At 36.6% G+C, this 21,684-nt stretch overlaps 1 protein-coding gene across 1 annotated transcript; it reads right to left on the bottom strand.

The window, feature by feature from the left end:
• Nucleotides 1–10,730: 10,730 nt before the first annotated feature.
• LOC138145752 (olfactory receptor 4D1-like) lies at nucleotides 10,731–11,681 on the bottom strand. The gene has a single exon (XM_069067381.1). The coding sequence runs from the start codon at nucleotides 11,679–11,681 to the stop codon at nucleotides 10,731–10,733; it is 951 nt and encodes a 316-aa protein (XP_068923482.1).
• Between the last annotated feature and the right edge of the window lie 10,003 nt (nucleotides 11,682–21,684).

Here is a 21,684-nt window from a genome sequence, read left to right on the forward strand (position 1 = left end):
AGCAGTGTGAGTAAAGAGAAGTAGATAGATTTGAAAGAAATTGTGGGGGGTAGAAGCTGGGGGAGAATCAGAAAAGGTTTCCTACTGGATTTTTCTTTAAGCTGCTCTATGGAAGAGGCCCTCCTGCTTACATGAACACTCTGAGGTTGGGTCCCAGATAGGGAGAGACATAGAGCAGGATAAGGTACCATGAGAGCCACAGATGTCTCTGAGATGCTAACCAAACCTCAAACCTATCTCTCTCTTGACTCTTCTATACAAAAATGGAGATATTCCATGAGACAAATAAAAATAGTGTGCATTTGTGTGCTGATACCATGAAAAAAGTGAAGAGAGGGAAAATAGAATGAAGGGATTCCGAAATGAGGGATGAATCTAATCTGAAGGTGCCATAGCAACACTAAGAAGAGAAATAACAGAATTAATTGGGAAGTAATATCCAATCAGTTTCATGAGATAAATGAGCTGAAGGAACAGAGGGCAATGTAGAAAGAGGTATGAAAAAGGAAATACAGAAAATGTAGATGGAGAGACAGAAAAGAGGGAGAGGGGCTGGCTAGATGGCACAGTGAATAGAGCACTGGACCAAGTGTCAGGAGAACCTGAGTTCACATCTGTCTTCAGACACTTAACACTTACTAGCCATGTGACCTTGGGCAAGTCACTTAACCCCTAATGCTCTGCCTTCCCCCATCCAAAAAGGAAAAAAGAAGAAAAAATAGGGAGATGCTGCACCACAGAGAAATTGGGAAAGATAGTGGGGAGAAGATGGAGAATGTCAGGGAATGAGACTGACAGCAAGAGATAGAGGACTGACTTGAGCTGGTATGAACTATTTGTGATGTCTATGAATTGTGTGCTCCTTTTTGGGGAGAACAGTATGATTTGTGTGATCTGTGTTTTTGCATAACTTCTGTCCCATATTCTCCCTCAATTTCATAATTGCGGCTCTGTTTGTTCACCAGAACCTTGGTTCCTATGTGCAACAGAAATTAGACACATTACTTCTCATCCTTGTCTTCCAACCTCCATCCTCACTCCCACCAAAGCCACTTCACTCCTCATTGCCCTCACCTCTGATATCTTGCAGTGGTGTGCTGGACCCAGCTCATATTGGCTCAAGAGAGCCAATTCTTAATTTTCATTGTGAGTACACTCTGGAAATCAAATGTAGGAAATGCTTCAAAAGACAGGGTGGGACTTATTGTTTTGATGTTGTCTAATTTTAAGAAAGGGATAGGGGAAAGATAATAATCCATATTATACATTATGGGGGTTGGGAGGGATTGGTAATTTTTTTTTATTTTAGACTTAAATACAAAATGAGAAAAGGGGAAAAATCATTGCCATGTAAACAGCAGACCATAAGAGAAGATTCAATGTAAAACAACAAATTTCCATTTCAGAAAAACCTATGTAATATATACTACACATTGTTTTCAAAGCTGCCCAGTTTTTCTTTGCTTCCACGTTTGTTTTCTTTTATTCTCTGCTGTGTACTTTTTATTTTCTTCTTCTGCCTCCCCACACCCACATTCTTAGGAAGGCTACAATTAAGGGTGGATGGATACACACACACACACCATGCACACAGACACACATCCACAAATATATATATGTATATATATATATATATAAATATACACTTAAATATCCATAGATGTCTATAAACATACAGATATATACATTTTACACTCATACACATATATAAGACTGTACTATGCTTATTCCCCCTGTCATCTGTTTATCTGAAGATGGGGAACATATTCCTTCATAGCTTCTAGTCTAAGTTTTTTTAAATCAACTAGCTCATCATTTCCTACACCACAGCAATATTCCAGGTCAATCAGATCCTATCTGAGAAATTGTCTATGGAAGTTTTTCCCCAATTTTCTGCATGTCTTCTATTCTCGCCTACATAGATTTTATTTAATTCAATAAATTTAATAAATACTTGAATATTTATTATTCAATAGATTATTGAAATTATATTTTTTATACTTCAACAATGCTCACTCTTATAATATAATTTAAGATCTGATACTGCTGAATCTACTTCCTTTACATTTTTTATCCAGGTTCCTTTGAAGTTTCTGACCTTTTACTCTTCAAAATGAACTTTGGTATTATTATTTCTAACTCAGTAAAATACTTTTTAGTAATTTCATTGGGATGACATCGAATAAATAGATTAGTTACATAAAATTGTCATTTTAAATATCATATTGACTTTGCTTCCCATAAGCAATAAATATTACTTCAGTTATTTATGTTTGAATTTATTTGTGTAAAAAGTGTTTATGTTTATATTCATATAGTTCCTGTGTCTATTTTTGCAGGTATATGTTCAGGTATTTTATACTGTCCAGCTATTTTAAATGGTCTAAAACAATATTGAATAATAGTGTTGACCAAATTATATTTAAAATGTTAATATTGAGTAAATATTAATGTTAAGTATTTACTAACACATATGTGCCTTTATGTCTCCTGTAAGTGCTACCTTGGACCTCCAGTTACAAACATGAAAAAAAAGGAATGTGATGATGTGATTCTGTAGGCCCCTCACTTACCTCTAGTCCAGAATGGAAGATGAGATTTAGGACTTAACATCCTTAAAGACATGCCACAGTTTTAACATCTCCCTGATGATTACCCCAAATTCGTATATTTGCAAGCTGGGCATCGCATCTTAGAGGATACCCAAGAGAGAAAATTATTGACTTAAGTCCAAAAATGAGGACATAGTAATGGTGTTTGCAGAGGCAGAGGAACAGTGGGATTTATTTTTTTTAAGTGTCAGAATGATTGCATCACACAGTTTTTCAATGACCTTTATAGAATAATACCACCAAGGACATTACAAATTGTAGGATCACTGGGTATATAAATAGAAGTATCAGGAAGTGTGACAGTCCCTTCAAATGAGGCGAACCTCCAGGGAGATTCGCAAGCAACAATTCAAAGGCTTTTAGATGTTTAGTTGTCCAGTCAGCACCATGGACAGGACCAGGTTTTTTTACTTGTCCCATTAGATAACTACATGAAACATGAAAACCCAAATAACTAGAATTTGAAGTTTGGGGCAGGGAGGAAGAAAGGGAGATGTTGTGTGAATGTGCAAATCATAGCAAATAATTGGGTTGGTTGCTTTCTCACATTGACATGACTATTTGACCAATGATCAAACTGTTTTGTAGCTGCTCCGGCACTTGACAGACTTGACCTCTTTATCAGGTGAGAAAGAAAAGAAAAGATCATGAGATGCTAAAGCAAAAAAGGACTCTAATAATCTTCTTGAATCCATGTTTATTAATAGGCAGGGCCTGAAGTAAGAGTTGTCAGCTGTTTACATAAGATACATGGAGGTCGTAAGATGAAAGGACCACAGAATCACAGAATTAGGGCTGACAGGGACTTTCTGGCCAGATGGTCCACCACTTCCTTCATTTAATAGTTGAAGAACCTGAGGCCTATGAACCTGAAGGGACTTGCCCAAGGTCCTCTCTCCCAAAGTTCTCTTTTCCTTTGTCCTTCCACGGTACCTAAAAAAATTCACTACGCACAGGGAGAAAAAGCCATGGAGGGATGAGAGGGATTGGGGTCAGGGCAGGGAGGGGGTGTTTTTTGGGCAGAGTCAGATAGTTTTGCTGGTGCATAAAGTTTATTGTGGGGAGTGATGTGAGAAGACTGGAGAGGTCTTGAAGAGGCTGGAAAGGGTGACACTGATTGGGGAAATCTTTGATTTCCAGGAAAAGGACTTTGAACTTCAGTTCATAGGCAATTGCCAGCCTCTGAAAATTTTCAAGGAGTATAGTGAAGTGACTAGATCTTAGCACAAGGACAATTACTCTGGTAGAGATATAAAGGATGGATTAGTAAGAAGAGAAAGGGCAGAAGGCCTTTTAGGAGGCTATTTCAATTGTGCATTCAGTTAATAATGAAAGTTCAAATTGGATCAAACCAAAAGTAATGTAAGGGAGGGGGAAAAGGCAAGATATATTGTAGAATGAGAATAAATGAAACTTGGTAGCTGATCAACTATAAAAGGCAAAAAGGAAGAATCTATGTTATAGAAACTTTTCATTAAGTGAAAAAGACAGCACTCTGTGAAATTCTTTCTACGGTACAAATATGGTCCCAGTTCCAAAAACCAGAGAAAGATAAAGTAAAACAAGGAACCACTGGTGCTTGTTAGCATAATTAACTTAAATTTTAAAATAAAACACTGGAAAGTAGAATAGGGATATATATAATTATTTATTTTGTGCAAAGATTTTCAATGATAGGGAAGCAATTAACACATTAAATCACATGAACAATGAAAATCATTTAATTAAATGTTACAGAGCAATCTTTATTAGCTGTACCTAGGGTTAGTGATAAATTTATAATAAATCATTTCAAATCTATCATAATATCAAGAGATACACATAAATCTTTTACAAAACATAAATTCTCTTCTATATTAAAAATAAAAATATGTGGGAATGAAAATTTTTCCCTAATATAATAAAATAAATTTTCCTGACTCCTAGGGTTAAAACTATGCATAATGGACAAATATTAGTATCTTTCAAGTTAAGAACAGCACGGAAACAAAGGTGACCATTCTCATCATCCTTATTTGACAAAGTTGTGCTGTTGAGAGCTATAATAATAATCCAAGAAATAATTGTTGACCAAAAGGTTGATAACTTTCAGTTCTCTCTATGCATGAATGATATGATAGCGTCTTTAGAAACCCCAAGAGCATCAGCAAGAAATATTAAAGATATAAGTGGTTTCAGACAAGTAACCAGTCATAAAACAAGCCCACAAGAAATCATCAGCATTTCAAAATATCATTAAACCTAAATCAGGAACAACAGTAGAAAAAAAATTGTTATTTCACACAACCGTGAAGTGTATTAAATACCTATGTAGGAGTTAGCCCATAAAGATACACACATTCAGGATTTGTATAAATACAAAAAATATATATTATAAAACTTAAGGAAGAAAGGAATAATTAGAAAAACTGAATGTATATGCTTATATCACACTGATATAGTATAAATAATAATACTATTCAATTTAATTTCCTGATTTTTTTACTATAAAAATCAAAATATTAATAAGGTACTTCAAAGAGTTTTATATATATCTATGCTTTTAGAACCAGTGAGAGTACCACTAAATGTATTGATTTAGAACAGAGGTTCCCAAACTTCTTTGGCCTAGTCTCCTTTTCAAAAAAAATCATTTAGCAATCCCCTGGAACTGTGCATAGTTTGACACTTTAATGTTTTATATTTTAAATTTAAATTTTTAAAATTTAAATTAAATAAAAATTTTTAAATGGTGCACTTTAATAATTTGTTGCAAATTCATGGATTTTTTTCCTCTATTGAAATTTTTATGACATATTTGTCCATCATGTAACCATATAGTGTCGTATTGTAAACAAGTCATTACACAGACATATTCCTGTCATTGCATGCTGGGCTTCCCAAAAATGTACAACAAGCTTGCCTAGCAACACTTGCCTGTTAAGTCCTTTCAGTGAACTTGAGCACTGATTGGTTAAAACTTGGTGTTTTGTGTGTTTTTTGAAAAACAATATAATCACAACAATATAATCACAAAACAATATAATAATAACTCTGTTACACAACATGATAAATATGTACAAATGGTTTTTTAAATTTTTCTTCTCTTCTTTTCATTCCTTATGTTTCCACCATCCTCTTATTTTCATTCAACACTCCTACAATTACAGCCAAGGCTACTACCCCCTCCAAAGATCATTCCAGTGCCCCACCAGGGGGTGGAATCACCCACTTTTAGAGCTTCTGAGGGGACAAAAATGTAGCTGTACAAAAATATTCCTTTTAGTAATATGTGTAATAGAAAAAAAGCCTGGAACAAAACAGATACCCAACCAGTGATCCCAACTAGGGAATGATCATACAAATTATGGAACATCATTGCCCACTAAGGGTTTATGAATATGATGAATTCAAAGAAATATACAAAGGAACGAAGATACAAAGTAATGCAGAATGAGAATAGTATAAGAAAGGAATGATATAGAACTGACTAAACTATGTAAATGAAACTATTAATAACAAAAGTCAGGATAAATTCAGAGGGCAACTTCATCAGTGTGTTGTTAGAGTTAGTGCAAGCACTTTTATTTCTTTCAATAGAGTGTGAAAGTGTGCATTACAAATTTTACAATCACTGTTGTTTTTGTTTTAAAACATATATATTTCACAATGTGGTCTATTTTAATAAATACAAATTGCAGGACCAATGGCAAAAAAATAATAACAAAAACAACAAAAAAAGCAAAAATAAAGTTGGGGAAATTCAAGTTGGATATGAGTTCATGTATAAAAGGAATTGGAATTTTAGCAAAATGCAACCTGGGTCAACAGTAAGATATAGTCACCAAAAAAGCTAATGCAAATTAAGACCACATAGTTATAAATGTAGAGAATGAAAAATGTGTTTGTCCCATGTAACTCTCCCTTAAACTGACCACATCTAGAACTGGGTATTCTCATCTTGACTTGACATTTTAGGAAAGAAGTTGAACAAATAGGACATCATTTGGAGGGAGGGTAATCAAAATGGTTTGGGGACTGAAATCAGTAGTAAACAAGGGTTGGTTGAAAGAATTGAAGAGGTTTAACATTAGAGAAGAGGATAGTTAAGGAGGATGTTATAGGTATTGGTTTATGTTTGAAGTCCTGGAATGCAGATGAAAGGTTAGGCTTATTTTGCCTATCCACAGAGAGCACAATGAAGATAGAGACAGAGAAGTTACAGAGAAGCAGATAAAGAAGTAATTTTTTCAGGAGGTAATGAGCTCCCCCATGCTGGAGGTCCGCAAAAGGAAGCTAAATGAACACTTATGGAATTCCAAGTGTAGAGTGGATCCATGATATAGGTATGTGTTGGGCTAACTGACCTCTATGGTAATTCCTACCTTAAATACTCTATGATTCTGTATTTAGGAAGCAGTATCACCTTGGGTGATACTATTGGGTAAGTCACCTAACCTTTCTGTTTCTTCATCTGTAATATGGAGACAAGTAATACTAATACTCTACATAACTTCTATGGTTGAAGGAACCATACATGTACCAAAGTGCATGTGGATGAACCACCTTGAATGGCGTAGTGGCAAGACTGCAGAACTTAATTTCAACAAGGGTTGTAATTCTATCTCTGAAGTTGACTGTGCAAGCATTAATGACTCACACCAGATCAATGACACCAATCTCCTCTTATAGGCAATAAAGACAACAATATAATGTCATATACCCTATTCTAGGCAGTTATTAGGAAAGTGCTCTGGAACCTTAAAGTATTATATAAATGTATATCGTTAATTTGAATTGTTCTATCATATATTTTTTTCTATATATATTCTATCATATAGATAGAATCCTATCATTCTACTTAAATGTATTATTGCAACATATTGTTAATTCAAATTACTTCATTATGTATCATCTTTTCCCTTGAAACTCTCTTCTGGTTCTGTGGACTTTACCACATTTCCCCTGCTGCCTCTGCCCCTGGAATTTTCCTTCATGTTTCTAGTCTCTTTCTGCCATTGATGAAATCCTCCATTTTGGGCAGGGTCCCAGACTAGCCATTTTTCATTCCCCTCCTAACTCTGCTTCTAAATATCCATATTTTGCTACCATGTGTCAGTGATCTTCTCACCCTGGAAAATCCCTCCACTCTTCCTGCCCCTTTTTCTTTCCCATGGATGACTTCCTCCCTAAGCTTCTACTTTGTGGAGAGGCCCAGGCTGGTCATCCCCTATTGGCCTCCTGTTTTTGCTTATACCTCTTTAGACTTAGCCACTGTGCCCAGCACATAGTGTCTAATAAATGCTTGTTGCCTACTTGTCTGTCATTATTGTCTCATATTTACTCCAAAATGGCTTTTTCTAGAGTACTTATTCAAAGAAACACACACACACACCATAGGAGAGAAATACAGTGACAGAATTAGAAACAGATAAAAGAGGACTAGAAATAGATTTATGGAATTGTGGAGTGTAGCTATCTAGCTCTGTGATAGTAATGTCCATTAAAGATTCCCCTGTATTGGCTTGGTTTTCAAATTGATTGTGTTAAAACCCAGAGCTTGTTAATCCCACCTGTGGGATGGACTTGTTGATGTGAAAAGAGAGTCCTGAACTGGGAGGAGCTGGTGACGTAGATTTGGAGAGACAAGGGAGAGGCAGAAGAACTTTTTTGGAAGCAGCACCTCGTGGAGGGAGAGAGACTAAGAGAATTGCTGGTGGCCGCTTTGAATTGCCCTGGACTTTTGAGACCTGCCCCCTGAGCTGCCAAGGACTGAGGAGACATGGCTGTTTTGCTGGTACTTTGTCTGTCTGTTTTGATGTTCTTTTGCCAGATTTGTCCACTAGTGAAAGACAGTCCTGTTGTTGAAGAAGTCCTGGAACCTGGCTTTTGGTTAAGAAGTCCTGAGACTGTCCTGCAGACAGAGAGTGAATACTGTCCACTGGTGAAGGACAGTGCTGTTGTTGCAGGGGTCTGGAGACTGTCCTGCAGACAGAATGAATACTGTCCACTGGTGAAGGACAGTGCTGTTGTTGCAGGGGTCTGGGAACCTTTCTGTTGGTTCAGAAGCCCTGAAGAAGGATTTTCTTGTTGTATGTTTACAGAAATCCTGGGAGAGGGTTTTGCTAATGTTTTCAGGGGTTCTAGGACTGTTCTACAGACAGAGGATAAATTCATGAAGGGACTGGCAATGTATCTTATGGCCTTGCTAATCCTTGTCTCCCCAGGAACTAAGATTGCTGAGAACATGTGTCAAGATGAAGAAAAGACCTCCATTTGGGTATTAAGTGCTGTGCTTAAACTTGTTGTAACTCTGGGGTAGATTCAATTGTGATCCAGGGGTGGGGAACTTTTGACCTTATGTTTGGAAACTAATCTCCATTTGAGAAGAGGGACTTTGTGGTGGACTAAATGAAGGTATAGCCTAGGGGTGGAGAAGTATTTAGAACAGGGACTTTGTAATTGATTGAATGATTGGAAGGTCCTGGGGTGGGGTAGTACTTGGAGATTATTTAATCACCCTTAGTAAATGCTGTATTTTGAATGATGTCATGTTTTGACCTTCTCTGTTCTTGGTTTGTCACTGAATAAAATGGAGAGCACCTATGCTGGTATTTTGAACCTTGGGAAGTTGCCTTTCCTTGGCAATTACAGTACAAGCTCACACTCTGAAAAGAATCTTTACTACGTCATTTGCAACAAGTGGTGTTGCACTCTGTCAGAAGGTCTTCAGTGTGGGGCAACTCACTACCTCCTGACATAATACATGCTATTTTTCTATGGCATTAACTGTTAGGAAGTATATTTCCTAATAATGAGGCCAAATTTTCCACTTTTCAACTTCTACCCATTGTTCTAGAATGTCAAGATCTTTTTGAATACTAGTTGTCATTGAATCCAAGAATAGCAGAAATTGCCTTATTAAACATTTTACTAAATTCTATGTCAACTCTATCTTTGTATTTTCAGAGAGGGGAAGGCAAGGCATTTGGGATTAAGTGACTTGCCCAAGGTCACAGAGATTTTAAGTTTGTCCAGTGTCTGAGCCCAGATTTGAACTCAGGTCCTCCTGACTCCAGGGCTTGTGCTCTATTCACTGTGCCACCTAGCTGCCCCAAAAGTTAACTGTCTACAACATTCTCTTAATCTGCCAGTTTTGTAACCCATCAATAAAGGAAATGAGGTTAGTCTGAAAACTATCTCAATGACGCTATACTAGTTCTGTGTGATTAGTACTTTCTTTCCCAGATATTCACCAATCATCTCCTTAATAATTAGTTCTAGAATTTTGCCAGGATTGAGGTCAGATTTACTGATTTGTAGTTTGCAGGCTTTTTTCCTCTTTTCTTTTTTTTAAAAACCAGGAAACCTTTGCCTTTCTTTAGTCATTTAGGATCTCTTGTCTTCTCCACAATCTTTTGAATATCATGGACATCTCAGCAGTGATATCCACCAATTCTTTCACTTGAACCACAGAGAAATCACTATAGACAGAGAGACAAAGACAGAAACAGAGATGTAGATAAAGACAGAAAATGGAAAGATTGAAATTTGTGGAGAAGACCTCCAAGCTACATTCTTTTCTTCATAACTGATTCACCTTAGGCATATCACACACACCCTCTTGGTCTCAATTTTCTTGTTCACCACAAACCACTCATATTGGACATGAAGCCTCCTGTACTACTCTTAGAAATCTGACTGGCAGAAGAATTTTTAGAAAGAAGAATAATATGTTCTACAGCCCTACAAGGAAGCAATTTGGAGATAACAGAAGGGACAAATATGCTCAGACATTCCTAGGATATGAGTATAAAGAGTCAGAACAATATAACTTTAGTGTGATGGTAGTTAGGGGACAAGTCATTTGTCTTTGTAACTTGTATTGATGCCACAAGTAGCTATTCATAATCAATACACCACAAATAGTTTAGTTTATATTTCTCTTCTTAAGAGTGGTGCAGAATTCTTACATAAAAACCCACTCATCTTTTACTCCATCCTTATAACATGCTTATGCATGATATTGGGGGAAAAGTGTAGAATTAGAGTAGATGATAAGGGAGATGTAAAATAAAGTTGCCCATTTTCTATATGGGTTAGTCTAAGGATAGAAGAGGTGAAATGACTTACCTGAAGTCAACTAGAATGAATTACACTCATTCTACAAATCACTGGATACTTCCCTAACCTCTTAATGGCAGACCTCATCTCCTGATTCCTGAGGGTATAAATCATGGGATTAAGCATGGGAGTGATGACTGTATAGCTGATGGAGACAGCCTTGTCCATTGGGAAGGACGTGAAAGGCCGAGCATAGATGTAGATACATGGTACAAAGATCAAAGACACCACAATGATGTGGGTGGTACAAGTGGAAGAAGCTTTGCGTCTCCCCTCCCCTGAATGAGATCTCAGCATTACCAGGATGACTGTGTAGGAAGCTAGGAGGATGAGGAACCAAATAAGAACCAACATCCCACTGTTGGTAATCATGAGGAGCTCTAGGAAAGAGGTATCTGTGCAAGCAAGTCTCAAGACTTGGGGGACATCACAATAAAAGTTATCCAGGAGGTTGGGACCACAGAAAGGCAAGGGGATCAGGAGAACAAGCTGGACAATGGAGTGGACAAAGCCTCCTAACCAGGCAGCCACCACCAGCCCAAAACACATCTGATGGTTCATGATGGTGACATAATGGAGGGGCCGGGAGATGGCAATATAGCGGTCAAATGCCATCACTGAAAGGAAGAAGACTGTACCACCACCCAAGAGATGGAAAAAGAAGATCTGGGTCATGCAGCCGTGGTAGGAGATGGTTTTGGTTTTAGACAGGAAGTCAACCAGCATCTTGGGGGCAGTGACTGAGGAGTAGCAAAGATCTATAACAGCCAGGTTACGGAGTAGGAAATACATGGGAGTGTGAAGCCGAGTGTCAGAGGTCACTATAGTTATAATGAGCAGGTTTCCCATAACAGTTGTTATGTAAACAATCAGGAACACAAGGAATAGAAAACCCTGCAGCTCCTGAGCCTGTGAGAGTCCCAAGAGGACAAACTCAGTCACGCTAGTGAGATTCTCTGCTTCCATAGCATCTTTCTAACACACCTAGAGAGAAAACACACCATTAAATACAAACACAGACACACACACAAGCCTTGCCCTTATAAATGTTAATGGTCAGAATTTATTGGATGAATAAAAATTTTGATCTATCATTTTTATGGATAGAGTTCCTATTTTAGAATCTTAGGCATTATGGAGGAGGAGGAGGCAGAGGAGGATAAAAAGGGTAAGAAGGGTTGATTCTCTAGGGCTTTCCAAGATCAAAGGCTCTAGGTGCAATAGCTAAGAGAATGTTAGTGAATAGGTCCACGAAACAGAAATTTCTGTACAAAAATAGGAACAAGTAGTGAGGGGATGAACAGAGGAAATATGATCTGAGTTCAGTGTGGTCATTTCAATTGAAATAACATTGATCAAGTCTTTACAATATGCAAGACATTGCACTAATCATTGGTGATAGAAAGACAGAAATAAAATAGTCTCTGCCTTCAAGCAGTTTACTCTAGATAAGGCATAGGAAAAGTACACAGGTAAGTATGATAAGACAGAGGGTAGGGTGGATAAGGACAAATCCAAAAAAGTGCTCTGTGAATATTTGAAAAGAGCACACATGGAAGATCAAAGGAAAACTATACAAAAGTGGTGTTACCTGAGCTGAGTCTTAAATGAAGATAAGAAATCTTATAGCTTTGGGCAGAGGGTGGGGGGAGCATCAAAGAATAATACATTTCGGGGATGGGGTGTGAACAGCTTGTATGAAAGTTTTGAGACAGCACAGGAGACATCAGGTTCATTTCAAGGAACATCTACTAAATTTGTTTGAAAAGTATGTATGTATGTATGTATGTGTGAAAAGCATCTATGAAGAGAAGTAAGGTGAAATTAGGCTTAAAAGGTAGACTAATGTCACATTGCACATTAAATGTTAGACTATGGATTTTACATTTTGTCCTGAAGGCAGTTGGATTCCCCTGAAAGATTTTCAGTAGCAGGGACGTAGTTAAGCATGGGCTTTTGGGAAATTATTTTCACAGCTGTTTTGAGGATGACATTGAAGAGAAGGGGGGGGCAGGAGATCAATTAGGAAGTAATTTTGGTAGCCCAGGTAGACAGAGATAAGGACCCTAACTATAGTGATAGTAGTGTGAGTGAAGAGAAGTAGATAGATTTGAAAGAAAGTATGGGGGTAGAAGCTGGGGGAGAATCAGAAAAGGTTTCCTACTGGATCTTTCTTTGATCTGCTCTATGGAAGAGGCCCTCCTGCTTACATGAACACTCTGGGGTTGGGTCCCAGATAGGGAGAGACATAGAGCAGGATAAGGTACCATGAGAGCCACAGATGTCTCTGAGATGCTAACCAAACCTCAAAGCTATCTCTTTCTTGACTCTCAGTAAAGATGGGAAAATGGAGATATTCCATGAGACAAATAGTAATAGTGTGCATTTGTGTACTGATACCATGAAAAAATAGAATGAGGGGATTCTGAAATGAGGAATGAATCTAATCTGAAGCAGACCTAGGAACACTAACAAGAGAAATAACAAAATTAATTTCCAATCAGGTTCATGAGATAAATGAGCTGAAGGAACAGAGGGCAATGTAGAAAGAGGTATGACAAAGGAAATACAGAAAATGTGGATGGAGACACAGAAAGGAGGGAGAGGGGCCGGCTAGGTGGTACAGTGAATAGAGCACTGGACGAGGAGTCAGGAGAGCCTGAGTTCACATCTGTCTTCAGACACTTAACACTTACTAGCCATGTGACCTTGGGCAAGTCACTTAACCCCTAATGCTCTGCCTTCCCCCATCCAAAAAGGAAAAAAGAAGAAAAATAGGGAGATGCTGCACCACAGAGAAATTGGGAAAGATAGTGGGGAGAAGATGGAGAATGTCAGGGAATGAGACTGACAGCAAGAGATAGAGGACTGACTTGAGCTGGTATGAACTATTTGTGATGTCTATGAATTGTGTGCTCCTTTTTGGGGAGAACAGTATGATTTGTGTGATCTGTGTTTTTGCATAACTTCTGTCCCATATTCTCCCTCAATTTCATAATTGCGGCTCTGTTTGTTCACCAGAACCTTGGTTCCTATGTGCAACAGAAATTAGACACATTACTTCTCATCCTTGTCTTCCAACCTCCATCCTCACTCCCACCAAAGCCACTTCACTCCTCATTGCCCTCACCTCTGATATCTTGCAGTGGTGTGCTGGACCCAGCTCATATTGGCTCAAGAGAGCCAATTCTTAATTTTCATTGTGAGTACACTCTGGAAATCAAATGTAGGAAATGCTTCAAAAGACAGGGTGGGACTTATTGTTTTGATGTTGTCTAATTTTAAGAAAGGGATAGGGGAAAGATAATAATCCATATTATACATTATGGGGGATTGGGAGGGATTGGTAATTTTTTTTTATTTTAGACTTAAATACTAAATGAGAAAATGGGAAAAAAAAAACATTGCAATGTACACAACAGACCATAAGAGAGGATTCAATGTAAAACAACAAATTTCCATTTCAGAAAAACCTATATAATATATACTACACATTGTTTTCAAAGCTTCCCTGCTTTTCTTTGCTTCCTTGTTGATTTTCCTTTATTCTCTGCTGTGTATTTTTTACTTTTTTCTTCTGCCTCTCCACCCCTGCCCCATCCTAAGGAAGGCTACAATTAAGGGTGGATGGATACACACACACACACACACACACACACACACACACACAAACACCACACACACACACACACACAAACACCACACACACACACACACATGCACATACATATATATACACATAAATATCCATAGATATCTATAAACATACACACATGCACACTCATACATATATATGTAAAACTGTACTATGTTTATTCCTCCTGCCATCTGTTTATCTGAAGATGGAGAGCATTTTCCTTCATAGCTCCCAGTCTTTCCATGTTTTTTAAATCAACCAGGTCAATCAACCACAGCAATATTTCAACTCAATTATATCCTATCTGAGAAATTGTCTATGAAAGTTTTCCCCCTATTTTCTCCATGCCTTCTATTATCACCTACATAGATTTTATTTAATTAAATAATATTTGAATATTTATTATTCAATAAATAATTAAAATTATCCCTTTTATACTTCAACAATGCTCACTCATAATATGGTTTAAGATCTGATATTGCTTAATTTATTACCTTTACATCTTTTATCCTGGTTTCTTTGAAATTCCTGGCCTTTTGCTCTTACAAATGAACTTTGGTATTATTATTTCTAGCTCAGTAAAATAATTTTTAGTAATTTCATTGGAATGACATTGAATAAATAGATTAGTTTGTAAAATTGTCATTTTAAATATTACATTGACTTTACCATCCCATAAACAGTAAATATTACTTCAATTATTTATGTATGTGTTTATTTGTGTAAAAAGTGTTTATGTTTATATTCATACAGTTCCTATGTCTGTTTTGGGAGGTATATGCTCAAGTATTTTATACTGTCCAACTATTTCAAATGGTCTAAAACAATATTGATTAATATTGTTGACCAGATTACATTTAAAATATCAATATTGAATGAATATTAATGTTAAATATTTACTAACATATGCCTGACTTGATGCCTCCTGTAGGTGCTGCCTTGGACCCCCAATTACAAACATGAAAAAAGGAATGTGATGATGTGATTCTATGGGCCCTTCACTTACCTCTAGTCCAGAATGGAAGATTAGATTTAGGACTGAGCATCCTCAAGATGTGCCACACTTTTAACATCTCCGTGACATTCACCAAATTCACATATACACAAGCTGGGCATCACATTTGAGAGGATGCCCAAGAGAGGAAACTTTTGGCTTAAATCCAAAAACAAGAACTGAGGAATGGTGTTTGCATAGGCAGAGGAACAGTGGGATTTATTAAAAGAAAAAAAAAGTGTCAGAATGATTGCATAACACAGTTTTTCAGTGGTCTTCTATAGAATAATACCACCAAAGACATTACAAATTGTACGACTTCTGGTGTATAGAAATAAAAGTATAAGGAAGTGTGACAGCCCCTTCAAATTAGATGAACCCCCGGGGAGATTTACAAGGAACAATCCAAAGGCTTTTAGATGCTTAGTTGTCCTGTCAGCACCATGGACAGGACCAGGTTTTTTTATTGTCCCATTAGATAACTACATGAAACATGAAAACCCAGTCAAATAACTAGAATTTGAAGTTTGGGGCAGGGAGGAAGAAAGGGAGATGTTGTGTGAATGTGCAAATCATAGCAAATAATTGGGTTGGTTGCTTTCTCACATTGACATGACTGTTTGACCAATGATCAAACTGTTTTGCAGCTGCTCTGGAACTTGGCAGACTCTACCTCTTTATCAGATGAGAAAGAAAAGGAAAGAACATGAGATGCTAAAGCAAGCAAAGGGCACTAATAATCATCTTGAATTCGTCCTTACTAATAGGCAGAGCCTGAAGTAAGAGTTTTCAGCTGTTTACATAAGATACATGGAGGTCATAAGATGAAAGGATCACAGAATCACAGATTTAGGGCTGGCAGGGACTTTCTGGCCAGATGGTCCAATTCCTTCATTTAATAGTTGAAGAAACTTAGGCCCATGAAACTGAAGGGACTTGCACAAGGTCCTCTCTCCCAAAGTTCTCTTTTCTTTTGTGTTTCCACAGTGCCTGGAAAAATTCATCATGCACAGGGAGACAAAACCATGGAGGGATGAGAGCAATTGGGATGGAGGGGGTGTTTTGTGGGCAGAGAGTCAGGTAGATTTTCTGGTGCATATAGTTTATTGTGGGGAGTGATGTGAGAAGACTGGAAAGGCCTTGAAGAGGCTGGAAATGGTGACACTGCTTTGGGAAAGTCTTATTTCCAGGAAAAGGAGTTTGAACTTTAGTTCATAGGCAATTGCCAGCCTCTGAAAATTTTCAAGGAGTATAGTGAAGTGACTAGATCTTAGCACAAGGACAATTACTCTGGTAGAGATATAAAGGATGGATTAGAAAGAAGAGAAAGGGCACAACGCCTTTTAGGAGGCTATTTCAATAGTGCACTCAGCTAATAATGAAAGTTCAAAATGGGTGGAGCCAAAAGTAATGGGAGGGGAGAAAGGCAAGATATATTGTTGAAGGAGAATAAATGAAACTTGGGAACTGATCAACTATAAAAGGCAAAGGAGGAAGAATCTATGTTATAGAAACTTTTCATTAAGAGAAAAAGACAGCACTCTGTGAAATTCCTTCTACAGCACAAATATGATCCCAGTTCCAAAAACCAGAGAAAGATAAAGTAAAAGAAGGAACCAATGGTACTTGTTAGCATAATTAATTAAATTTTTAAGATAAAACACTGGCAAGTAGAATAGGGACATATATAAAATTATTCATTTTGTGCAAAGATGTTCAATGTTAGGGAAGCAATTAACATATTAAATTATATGAACAATAAAAATCATTTAATTAAATGTAAATAGTTACAAAGCAAACTTAATTAGTTGTACCTAGGCTTAGTGTTAAATTTATAATAAACCGTTTCAAATCTAATCATAATATCAAGAGATACACTTAAATCTTTGACAAAATATAAATTTTCTTTTATATTAAAAACATTAAAACATCTGGGAATGAAAAGATTTTTACCTTAATATTATAAAATAAATTTTCCTGACTCCTAGGGTTAAAACTATGCATAATGGACTAGTATCAATATGTTTCATGTTAAGAACAACAGGGAAACTAGGGTGACCATTCTCATCATTCTTATTTGACAAAGCTGTGCTACTGAGAGCTATAAAAATCCAAGAAATAATGTTTACCAAAAGTTTGCTAACTTTGAGTTCTCTCTACACATGAATGATATGATAGTTTCTTTAGAAATCCCAAAAGAATCAGCAAGAGATATTCAAGGTATAAATGGCTTCAGAAAAGTAACATGTTATAAAACAAGCCCACAAGAAATCATCAGCATTTCAATATTATCATTAACAAAAATCAGGAATAGTAGTAGAAAGAAATATGTTATTTCAAAAAACCATGAAGTGTATTAAATATATATATAGGAGTTACCTCACCAAGATACACACATACATGATTTGTATAAATATAAAATGTATACATTATAAAAATTAAGATAGAAGCAAACAATTGGAAAAACTGAGTGTATATGCTTATATCACACAGATATAGTATAAATAACAATACTATTCAATTTAATATCCAGATTTATTACTATAAAAATCAAAATCCTAATAAGGTACTTCAAAGAGTTTTATACATATTCATGCTTTTTGAACCAGTGACAGCACCACTAAATGTATTGATTTAGAACAGAGGTTTCCAAACTTATTTGGCCTACAGTCCCCTTTTCAAAAAAAATTTATCAGCAACCCCCTGGAATTCTGCTTTTTTTTTAACCCCCTGGAATTCTGCTTTTTTTTAACCCTTTAATGTTTTTTATTTTAAAGTTAAATTTTTTAAATTAAATTAAAATTTTTTAATGGTGCATCTTTAATTTTATAATTTGTTGTAAATTGTTGGGGCTTTTTCTGTATTGAAATTTTGATGACACAATAGTGCACTATGTAACCATATAATATCGTATTGTAAACAAGTCATTACACAGACGTATTCCTGCCGAAGCATGATGGACTCCCCAACAACGTAACACCGGCTTGGCTGGCAACACTTGCTTGTTAAGCCCTGTTGGTGAACTTGACTACTGACTGGTTATAACTTGACACTTTGTGTGTGTGTGTGTGTGTGTGTGTGTGTGTTTTAAATAATATAATCACTATGACTTTAAGTCTGTTACACAACATACAAAACATGCAAGAATGGTTTTTCAAAATTTTCTTCTCTCTTTTTCATTCCTTATGCTTCCACCATCCCCTTATTTTTATTCAATACTCCCCCAATTGCACCCAAGACTACTACTGCCTCCCTAGATCATTCCAGTTCCCCCCCACAGGGTGATATTGTCCATTTTTAGAACCGCTGTACAAAAATATTCCTTTTAGTAATACTTGTAATAGAAAAAAAAACCTGGAGCAAAACACATGCCCAACCAATGATCCCAACTAGGAAATGATCAAACAAATTATGGAACATCATTGCCCACTGAGGGCTTATGAATATGATGAATTCAGGGAAATATGGGAAGACACAAAGTAATGCAGAATGAAGATAATAGAACAAAGGAATGATATAAAACTGACTAAATTGTGTAAATGAATCTATTAATAACAATTAAAGACAGGATAAATTCAAAGGGCAACTTCATCAGCGTCTTGTTAGAGTTAGTATATGCACTTTTATTTCTTTCAATAGAGTGTACAAGTGTGCATTACAAATTTTACAATCACTGTTTTTTGTTATAAAACATATATTTCACAATGTGATCTATTTTTATAAACACAAATTGCAGGACCTGTGTTAAAAAATAATAACAAGACCAGCAAATGCAAAAATAAAGATTGGGAAATTCAAGGCAGGTGTGAGTTCATGTGAAAAAGGAATTGGAATTTTAGCAAAATACAACCTGAGTCAACAGTAAGATATAGTCACCAAAAAAAGCTAATGAAAATTAAGACCACATAGTTAGAAATATAAAGAATGAAAATGTGTTTGTCCCATGTAACTCTCCCTTAAACAGACCACATCTAGAATTGTGTGTTCTCATCTAGACTTGATGTTTTAGGAAAGGAGATAAACAAAGAGGACATCATTTGGAGGGAGAGTTATCAAAATGGTTTGGGAACTGGAATCAATTGTAAACAAGGGTTGGTTGAAGAAATTGAAGATGTTTAACATAGAGAAGAAGATACTTAAGGAGGATATTATCAGTGTTGATTTATGTTTGAAGATCTGGGATGTAAATGAAAGGTTAGGCTTATTTTGCCTATCCACAGAGAGCATAATGAAGATGGAGACATAGAAGTTACAGAGAAGCAGATTAGGAAGAAATTATTTCAGGAGGTAATGAGCTCTCCATCACTGGAGGTCTGCAAAAGGAATCTAAATGAACACGTGGTATTCCAAGTGTAGAGTGGAGTCATGATTCAGTTATGTGTTGGGCTAGCTCACCTCTGAGGTATCTTCTACCTTAAATACTCTATGATTCTGTATCTAGGAAGCAGCATCATTTTGGGTAAGTCATCTAAACTTTCTGTTTCTTTTTCTGTAATATGGAGATAGTATCATTTGCTCTACATAACTTTTATGGTTGAAAGAATCATTCCCATGCCAAAGTGCATGTGGATGAACCACCTTGAATGGCATAGTGGCAAGATTGAAGAAATTGATTTCAGTCAGGGTTGAAACTCTAACTCTGAAGCTGACTGTGTGAGCATTAATGAGTCACACCATCTAAATGACATCAATCTCCTCTTCTGGGCAATAAAGACAACAATATAATGTCATATACCCTATTCTAGGCAGTTATGAGGAAAGTGCTCTGGAACCTTAAAGCATTATATAAATGCATATTATTAATTTGAATTATTCTATCATATATCCTATTTCATTATACTTAAATGTACTATTAATTCCAATTATTTCATTATGTATCATCTTTCCCTTTGAAACTCTGCTTCTGACTCTCTAGACTTTACCACATTTACCACTGCCTCTCCCCCTGGAATTTCCCTTTACCTGTATAGTCTCTTTCTCCCATTGATGAGATCCTCCTTTTTGGGGAGGGTCCCAAACTAGCCATTTTTCATTCCCCTCCTAACTCTGCTTCTAACTGTCCAGACTTTGCCACCATGTGTCAGCTATCTTTACACCCTGGAAAATCACTCCACTCCTCCTGCACCCTCCTCTTTCTCATGAATGAGTTCCTCCCTAAGCCTCTGCTTTGGGGAGGGGCCCAAGTTTTTCATCTTCTATTTGCCTCCTGCTTCTGCTTATAACTTTTTAGATTTAGCCACTGTGCCCAGCACATAGTAAGTGTCTAAGAAATGCTTGTTGCCCACTTGTCTGCCATTATTGTCTCATATTTACTCCAAAATGGTTCTTTCTGAGGTACTTATTCAAATAAACACACACACAGAGGAAAGACATAGTGACATAAATAGAAATAGATATAGGAAAACTAGAAATAGAATTATAGAATTGTAGAGAATAACATACATCAGCAGCCACCTAGTCTAGCTCACTCTCCAGAAAGAATCTTTACTACAACGTGCCCAACAAGTGGTCCTACACTCTGCCAGAAGGTCTTCAAACAGGGCCTATCCACTCCCTCCTGACAAAATACACTCTATTTTTTGATGTTTATTGTTAGGAAGTGTATTCCCTGACAATAAGATTAAATATGCCACTTTTCAACTTCCACCCTTTGTTCTAGCATGTCAAGATCTTTCTGAATCCTGGTTGTCATCCAACTCATTACCTATATTACCCAGCTTTGTGTTATCAACAATACTAGTAAGCATGCCATCTAGGCCTTTATCTAAGTCATTGATAAAAAAGTGAATTAGGCAGCACAGGGTCAAGCAGAGGTATCTGTAACAGTTCACTGGAGAATTTTTCCAAGATAAAAAGTGAGATATTAGTGACTATTGGAAAAGGGAATGGCAAACCACTCCAATATCTTTGTCAAGAAGCCCCAAGCGGGGTCATGAAGAGTCAGACAAGACTAAAGAACAGCAAGTAATGACTACTCTTGGAGTCTGGTCATTCATCCAGTTCTGTATCCATTTAATTGTGTTTTCATTTATCCTACATCTCTCCACTTTTCACACAGGAATAGCAGTTGCCTTATTAAACATTTTACTAAATTGTGTTAACTTCATCTGCTACATTCCCTTGATCTTCCAGTGTTGTAACCCTATCAAGAAAGGAAATGAGGTTAGTCTGAGAAGTTTATCTCAATGAGGTCATACTGGTTCTGTGTGATTAATACTTTCTTTCCCAGTTATTCACTAATCATCTCTTTAATAATTAGTCCTAGAATTTTGCCAGAATCGAGGTCAAGCTTACTGACTTATAATTTGCAAACTCTTTTCTCTTTCCTTTTTTGAAAA

Source organism: Petaurus breviceps, unplaced genomic scaffold, assembly GCF_028583685.1.
Source record: "Petaurus breviceps papuanus isolate PSGF00001 unplaced genomic scaffold, PetGlider_PUasm1.0 90750, whole genome shotgun sequence".
Taxonomy (NCBI): Eukaryota; Metazoa; Chordata; class Mammalia; order Diprotodontia; family Petauridae; genus Petaurus; species Petaurus breviceps.

Coding starts and splice junctions, on each gene's coding strand:
- LOC138145752 (XM_069067381.1), bottom strand. CDS start 11,681: ATGGAAGCAGAGAATCTCACTAGCGTGACTGAGTTTGTCCTCTTGGGA.